Genomic DNA, 8,116 nt, shown 5'->3' with positions numbered 1-8,116 from the left:
TTATTAAAATAATTGGAAGACTGGTGGATGGCATTCTGATGCACCTAGAGTAAGCATAAGAGCTGAAGTAGGAGTAAGAAAGAAAATGGATGTATGTCCTTACTCGTACTCCTTACTCCAGCTTACTCCATGTATTGTAGACCAGCCTTGATAGCAATATGGTATATATATATAATAATAATAAATATACTTATTGTTAATCTTTATAAATAAGTTAGTGGCGATCGTGGCGCAGAGGATTGTGCGCTGGTCTGGTAATCCGAAGACCTGGGTTCAAAACCAGACAAAACATTGTTGATTTTTCGTTCGATCGCCACATAGAGAAGTGGATATAGAGAGAGGTGTTATAAGAGGTTTTGGCACGTTCCTTCAAAAACGCCTTGTATCCCTAAGGGGAATCAATAAAATGTATCTATAAAGAGTTGTTAATCTTGTTTTATATATGTATATATTTATGTGTGTGTACCAGATATAAATTTTTGAAAGTAAACATTAAACTGTACATCATACATAAGGCTTGTTTTCTATTGCTGCACCGTGAACTAGTGCAGTAAGCTAAAATGAGAAAAAATATACTTGAACTTCTTGCCCCGGTTCACCAGTGTAGCAAGAGAAAACAAGCCCATAATATATTTACATTTTTAAAACACCCTAACTTAACTTAACCTAGTTAACAAAGCAGAGCTACAAGTATACTAACTTGTATTGTTATCTAATATTTCTTGCGCTCGAAAACAGTCGCTAACAATTTTCCATTTATCGCCCACAGCCGTAACTAAAAAGGTCTGGTTAAACTGTTTGAAATTCCTGTCGTCGTATTTTACTTGGCCGCCGATTTTGACGAGAAACGTTAATTGGGTGGCTACCTCTGGACCTATATATAACAAACAGATGATAACTGGTGTATTATAAAGATAAAGGTTCATATATAAAATATAAACATACAATCATCCTTATGTTACGTACAACCCAGTGAAAAATGACGATTGAAAAGGCTATGCTGAATCAACATGAAATGTATCAAGTATAGATCACTTTAATATCTTTGAATATTAATCATTTCTCACTAGAAAGTATTAATGAGACCTTATTCGAATACGACTAAGAATATACTTGAGAAGTTAAAAATTTACGTTATAAAATCAAGCTTCTAATCGACCACAACTGGCGATGTGTTTTTTAACACGGAAAATTTATTACAAAAATATTACCTCAGCCAGGGTCTGAACCTGGACCTCCTTACACTCTAGGCGGGCGTCTCACCAATTCGACCACCGAGGCATATGCCTCGAATTGGTGAGACGCCCGCCTAGAGTTTAGGGAGGTCCAGATTCAAACCCTGGCTGAGATAATGGTCGATTAGAAGCTTGATCATTGACAGTCAATAACGTTACAATAAATAAAATGAATATAGTTTATTTAAGAATACTACAATTATCAGTACTTACCTGTAATTGGCTGAGCATCGAGTGTCTGTATAGTATGCTCCGAGGTTGGGAAGTCCGTCCAAAATTTTTGTATATCATCTTTCCCCGAAACGCCATTTCCATTCCATATTAGGGTAGCGCTGTCCATATACATTCTTGAAATCAACTGAAGAATACACGTAAAATTAAAACACGTAGTTAAGAAAGAGTACATTTTTGACAATGTCGTTACTTACGTATCTCCGCTTGTCCAAGGATTCGTAATACAATTTTGTAAATTCCTCCGCCGTACGACAAGCCTGATCAATTCTAGCTTTCAGGTCCTATAAAACGAGCACAGATATCGAGATCAGAGGCAAGTATGATTAAGCAATCGGAACATGTATTTCATGAATGTTATACGTCGTCTACAATGCGTGGAGTAAGCCTGGCGTAAGGAGTAGGAGTAGGAATCAGGAAAGTTATTATTAATGAACGCGAACGTTCGGAGATTCGCGTTCCTGTTCTGAAGGCGGTCGTTTCCCTTTTATCTTTAATGCGCCGTCTCATGAGGGAATCAAGCCGAGCACTATTAGCCCTGGTCTACAATACATGGAGTAAGCTGGAGTAAGGAGTAAGGGAGAGCCCTAAACTTCTAGCTTTTGGTGCAAGGAAATAAATCAATTTTATTTCTTACTCCTACTTCAGCTCTTAGGCTTACTCTCGGTGAATCAAAATGCCATCAATCAGTGTTACAAATATTTTAAAAATTATGCCCGTATTTCAGCTTCCTTACACCAAAAGCTAGAAGTTAGGGCTCTCCCTTACTCCTTACTCCACGCTTACTCCACGTATTGTAGACCACGCATAAGGAGTAAGGGAGAGCCCTAACTTCTAGCTTTTGGTGCAAGGAAATAAATCCATTTTATTTCTTACTCCTACTTGAGCTCTTAGGCTTACTCTCGGTGAATCAAAATGCCATCAATCAGTGTTACAAATATTGTAAAAATTATGCCCGTATTTCAGCTTCCTTACACCAAAAGCTACAAGTTAGGGCTCTCCCTTACTCCTTACTCCACGTATTGTAGACCAGCGCTTATTTTCCTACTTCCACTCCTTACGCTCATGGTTACGCTGGTCCACCTAACCTCCAACTATCGACATTGCCAGTATTGCCTCTACTTTCTTGTGTTCAAAAATTTACCACAAGTGCTACTAATCTATAATACATTAACGTGAACTATAGATATTTGGAACGCAATCTCAATTGTAATTTCGACGCTTACACCGCCGTTGTAGAAAATATCGTAAGCATCTTACGCCAAGATCGTTACTCCTACTCCCGGCTTACTCCACGTATCTTAGACCAGCCTTTAAGTATTTGCAACTTAGAACGAGTAGCAAATTCGAACGTTGGTATTTTTCGAAAGAGCATTATACAGTTTTAGGAAGACGTTCTGTTAATACATGAAAATTGAGAGAGGTCCTGGACCATGCGGTCTAACATACTGACATATATATGTGTGTATATGTTATACATACCTGCTCCATCGTGAGTATCATATATATTCAGAGTTGTGAATATCAATGCCTCTAATCTAACGTTCTTAAATTCAGATCAGTTCGCTCAGCCTCACACGGATCGCAGCAGATCGCAGAAATCACGAGTGACGCTGGAACCCAAGCAGAAATTCAGCCAGGCATACCTGATGCACGAGCAGGGCCTTACCATGTGAAGGTAAGGTGTGCCTGAAAGGGTTTTCCTGAAATCACCCTTATCTGGACCTGAATAGATGCTAATAGGGCGCCCCTGATAAAAATTGCCTGATGTAATCCTAATCAGGACCTGAACAAACAGTAATAGGGTGCGCCTGATAAGGATTAAATAATAATATCTTTATCTGGACCTGAATAGGTACTAATAGTGCGCCCCTGATAAAAATTGCCTGATGTCATCCTAATCAGGACCTGAACAAACAGTAATAGGATGCGCTATAGTACCACATATTTGATGTATAATTTTATGCACATGCTCATGCATGAAAAGTTTTGTAATAACCGTCCAATTAAATAATTAGGTCTTAAATTTAAAAAAATTTTATATTAAAAACTAATTACACATAACTATATAAAAATGTTTTATTTTTAATAATTTCGCTGAAAGGAAAATATTACAGTTGGTGAAGCAGGTGTACGAAGAGAACAAGGACTCTTGGAAGGATCATCGTGCTCGGTGCAATTCTCTCAATGATGGAATACTTGTGCTTTATTAATCTACAACAATTATTGTTTCAATTGCCAATCTTCAATGGACAATGAATTTAGAAACAACAATTGTTGTAGATGATTCGGCGAAAGTCGGTTTCTGGAGTCTGTCAGAATATTGCCAGCCCTTGAGAATAATCTCTCTGAAGGCACTGATGTTGCAACAACTGTCAAGTACTTTTTGGCAATAATATTGAGAATCGGATATACTGATACAAGGTTTTTCGATTGTTAATGCAGGATCGATTCACGCTGGATCGATATCTAATATGATTGGTTTTTACTTTTGGTTCCTTGTTGGGTTTAAAAGTATAAAAGGCACCTTATATTGGATATCGGATCCAGCGTGAATCCTGCATAAAGTTCCATCCAAGTTTTAGCATCGTGGACACAGGTCGTTAGTTTTTAAGAAAATAATGGTTGAATTCAAAGTCATGTAACTCAGTCAAAAAAATCATAGAAAAGTTAAAAAAAACGCTTTTTAGGGAAAAAGTTGTACTTTTTGATTGTGCATTTTTCTTTATTGTCTATGAAGAAAACAAAATCTTTTGAACAGAAATTTATTTTTATACCTTCCAGTTCATACTTTCTTTGTGTTGTCGCAGTTCTATATTTATTTATATCTTTCAATCTCTTTTACATAATTATTTTGAGAATTACTGAACTATTTGTTAATATACCAATACAAACTTTTAATATTAACTTTATATATTTTTGTATAGAAATAAGACAAAAAATTACTGAATCCCTTGAGTTGAATTTTGCTCGTAGCTTTTTTATCCCAGATAGCAATGCACACTGTCACTCCGTAAATAACGCGATTGAAATTAGTTCCACCGCGAATTGATCTAATGGTATTTTTAGTCGAAATAAAAATTAATCTGACACATATTTAAAATTATGAAAGGAATTAATCGCCAAGCAAATGAAGAGATTTCCAAATCTAATTTTTTTCTATTTTTTATTTTCACCATGTAATTTGTTTGTTATTATTACAATGTAACATTTCTGTCGGTCCCGATTGCATGTACGAACTGCTCAAAGTAAATAACTGATCTGCGTCGTTTAAAATTGAGTAGTTACCACCAGAATAATTGTCAGAATAAACTCAAAATGTTTAATGTATTCGGATACGAATATTCGCGCGACAGATCATATAAAACTTACTATATGCATACAGGAGAGGGTGATTTTTAATCACATACATTAAGTAAATATGCATGATATAATATAATATTTTAAATTGACAAAAGTACTTTCCTAAACATCTAGTTGTAACAGCATTTCATATAATATGCATCTTTTTCCTGACAATAGTTGCTTCAAATAAACGTTCAAATAATACGTGCAACTGACTAGAATCTGTTTTGCCCACACAATGCATTTCAAATCTGTGAGATGTTAAGAACATTCGTCTACTTTGACGGACATCTCTCTTTTCCGTTTCCGAAATTTTAAGTGATTCGGTCCCATTGTATCAATACGAGACAATTTTGTACCAATGAAGCACCATATTAATGTTTTTCTTTTCTTAGATATCGAATGCGTTGTACTTGTCTTTTTGTTGTATGTAATTAAGCGTCACCCTGCATATCCAATAAGGATATGCCACGAACAAAGAACAAAGAGGAATTGACTCAGCTAAATACTCTTGAGAAATTCCCTTAGAGGCGAGACACTTCCAATTGCAGGAATAACAGTTTTGAGCTGTGAATACCACAGTTAATCGTCAATTGCGGCGTTAATCAAATCTTTGCGTATCAATGAACTCACGTTCTTCGAATCACTTCACAAATATTATATAAAATCAAATAGAACTCCAAAAAAAAACAACACCTTAATTATAAAATCAATTAAAAAAATTTGACAATTTTAATACATTTCACAACAGTTTTCTTAAACGTCTCGAAAATAAGCAACAGTAACATTCTTATCTCAATGAATATTAACTACAGCTTTTGCTAACAGTAATATGACTTTTTTTTATTGTGGCTCTCAGTGTTTTTGAAAAGATGTACATTTGCTGAGATTACAATTTTTTACTTTAAATGCCTGAAGCGATTCGAAATATCCATAACAGAATTGCTCGAGAAGGTGGAATCGAGTGTCCACTACCGAGACAAACGAAAGTTCGCGTGCTCGTTCTCAGGGAATACCTCGCGACGATCGCCCGTTGCGCCCGATACGTAGTGTTCCCCGGCTTGATAAAACGCGCGTCTGGAACTGGAATTCAAAAAGAAAAAGAGAAGAAAAAAGAAAACAACATATTACAGTCGCGCGGATCTGTCGCGCACCACATTCATTCGTTCGTTCGCTCGTTTACACGCATATAATCAGCCGCTTCTTTCTCGTGTGTTATCTCCGGTCGCTGCGCCCGCCGTTCCTGTAGCTGCCGCGTCCGCGCGAGTTGCTCTTGGTCGTCGGCGCCGACTTCGCTGTCGATTCCGACGAGGAGTATCGCGCTGAACCTCCCGAGCCGCTGCCGCTACCGCTGCCGCCACCGCTGCTGCTGCTCGTGCTATTACCGTTGCCGTTTCCACTACCGCCACCGTTTCCGCTCTTGGCGGTCGTCGAACTCGTTGCAGACCCGCTACTGGGAGCCGTTGCGTTGCTTTGACTTGCCTACGACAGATTGCATTTCTTTTCATCGGAATAGGCTGAATGCTCGACGTTGTCGAGACGGCGGGATGTTATCCCGGGGGAGGTGATTTTAATCTCAAGCTATGTTAATTCTTCGCGGTCCTAACGTAGAGTAGGACTTGACACGATGCATTACAGTAGCTTATTTACAAACGATCGTGATCGGTAAACTAGTACTTCCAAACGTTAGAAATTCACGTTGGAACAAAATTGAAAACTTGAAATACTTGATCAGCGTTAACTTACGAGTAGTTGAAATTTAGATAAAAGGGATAAAATTTTAGATAAAAGAAAAAAGTGATAGAGAGGCAAAAGCCACGACTCATATTTTTCACGTTTTCCTCTAATCTGTATTTCTAGGCTTTGCGTCTGTTCCTTGGATGTCTGTTACGGATATCTAAGCGGCTCTTAACCCTATCATGACCAGTGGGGACAAGTTGCCCCGCTTACATCTTTTCGCCTTTCTGCTTCCTCGGGACGCTAGTGTCTCGCTAAAAAAACACAACAAAGACAGAAACTTAAAATAATAATTCGGTCATGAAAGGGTCTGTCTAGACGAGAGACGTGTTAAACGCTGGCTGTCTTCGCCTGTTAAAGGGCGAAGACACCGTGCGAGACTGCGCCCTGAACATCCGGAGGAATCGCTCCGCTCGCCTCTCGCCCTTGCAAATCGCAAACTACCAAATTTAGAGGAGCCGACCAACGCAATCTGACAAGTCGGCGCGGGAGAACTTGACGGGGCGATGGCGAGAAAATGATAAAACTCGGCGCAGTGTCGCGCTGCCTCGCCGGCGGAATCGTCGCGGATGAGAGAGAGCGATGCTCTAGACGGAGTCTATGTACCGGAGGTTGCCGTCCAGGTTGGGCCGGGATACTGTTGGCGTTGCCGTTGTTGGTGATGCTGTTGTTGACGTTGCTGCTGGGCGGGCCCGAGCCGCTCTGGTTGACCAGCTGCTGCCCCAGCAGCGGGTTCGGGTCGCTCATGTTGACCTGCTCGTTAATTACCATGCAGAACTCGCCGATCTTCTGGATGTCGCCGTTCTTGCCCGAGTACAGGGTCAGGCACTGCCGCCAGACGGACGCGTAGCCCTTGGTGAGCCGCACGATGTCGCCCGGCATCAGGAGCTGGCCGGGCTCGTCCCAGATGGAGACGTTCATGCAGGCGGTGCTGTCGGCCACCTTGAACGTTCGAACTTCGCGGTTCTCTTTGGTGATGGTGGGGTGACTAACCTCCAAAACGATAAACACCACGTTGATGTTCTTCTGGCCCGCGCGGATGTCCTTTATCTGCACGTAATCCATCCTGGCCCACCGCGGATCGCGCACGGACACACGCACACATGCACGCGCGCGCGCGCGCGCACGCGGACACACTAGACACACGCACGCACACACGCGCGCGCACACACTCTCGCACGAATCCGCGCGCACTCGGGTGGGCCTAGGGAACAGCGGACGGCGACGTTCTCACGGATGGCGCACCGTCGTCCGCGCGCCGCGCCGGCCGACCTGCGCCTCTACGAATGACACGACCAGCGTCAACGGCGACTGACCGTACGTCAAAACGTACGCCCTCTCCCTCCACCGCTCCTCCTGCCGCGACGAGACCGAGCTCGCACCGAGAGCCTCGTTCGCTCTCGCTCTCTCTCTCTTTTCGCTCGTGCCGTCAGCTGCGTCGCCCGTGCCACGCTCGCTCGGGGATTCTCGTCGCGCTCGGAGCCACGCGACTCGACGAGGGCATCGGGAGAAATGAGCGAGCAAGCGGACGCGGGCGCCGCCGTAGCGCGGCGACTGGACGACGCGCG

The 8,116-nt window shown here is 41.6% G+C and overlaps 2 protein-coding genes across 4 annotated transcripts; both read right to left on the bottom strand.

Moving 5' to 3' along the window:
- Positions 1-353: 353 nt before the first annotated feature.
- LOC105567192 (NTF2-related export protein-like) lies at positions 354-2,710 on the bottom strand (the record flags this gene model as incomplete). The annotated part of the gene is made up of 5 exons (XM_012021838.1): positions 2,528-2,710; positions 1,664-1,750; positions 1,449-1,593; positions 701-874; positions 354-388 (listed from the first exon to the last, which is right to left on the bottom strand). Coding segments are annotated over exons 1-5 (447 nt in total), but the record flags the coding sequence as incomplete, so codon positions are not given.
- Positions 2,711-4,528: 1,818 nt separating this feature from the next.
- Positions 4,529-8,104, bottom strand: LOC105567193 (SOSS complex subunit B homolog). Of its 3 annotated transcripts, XM_012021841.1 has the most exons (4): positions 7,542-8,104; positions 7,155-7,479; positions 6,762-6,802; positions 4,529-6,293 (listed from the first exon to the last, which is right to left on the bottom strand). In XM_012021841.1, the coding sequence occupies exons 2-4, from the start codon at positions 7,467-7,469 to the stop codon at positions 6,005-6,007; spliced, it is 645 nt and encodes a 214-aa protein (XP_011877231.1). In that variant the 5' UTR covers positions 7,470-7,479; positions 7,542-8,104; the 3' UTR covers positions 4,529-6,004. The 3 variants fall into 3 exon arrangements, with proteins under 3 accessions (XP_011877231.1, XP_011877229.1, XP_011877230.1); XM_012021839.1 differs by having other exon boundaries at positions 7,155-8,101; XM_012021840.1 differs by lacking the exon at positions 6,762-6,802 and having other exon boundaries at positions 7,155-8,095.
- Positions 8,105-8,116: the final 12 nt, after the last annotated feature.

Source organism: Vollenhovia emeryi, unplaced genomic scaffold (genome assembly GCF_000949405.1).
Source record: "Vollenhovia emeryi isolate VEMERY1.0 unplaced genomic scaffold, V.emery_V1.0 DF939140.1, whole genome shotgun sequence".
Classification (NCBI taxonomy): Eukaryota; Metazoa; Arthropoda; class Insecta; order Hymenoptera; family Formicidae; genus Vollenhovia; species Vollenhovia emeryi.
Note: the sequence above shows the minus strand (reverse complement) of the source record. Positions and strands in the feature narration are given on the sequence as shown.

Excerpts from the sequence above, each read along its gene's own strand:
- LOC105567193 (XM_012021839.1), bottom strand. The coding sequence starts at position 7,613 with ATGGATTACGTGCAGATAAAGGACATCCGCGCGGGCCAGAAGAACATC. Across the intron at positions 6,803-7,154 it reads AACCTGGACGGCAACCTCCG|CGAGACACTAGCGTCCCGAG; the intron begins GTACATAGACTC and ends GTGTTTTTTTAG. Across the intron at positions 6,294-6,761 it reads AAGCAGAAAGGCGAAAAGAT|GCAAGTCAAAGCAACGCAAC; the intron begins GTAAGCGGGGCA and ends AATCTGTCGTAG.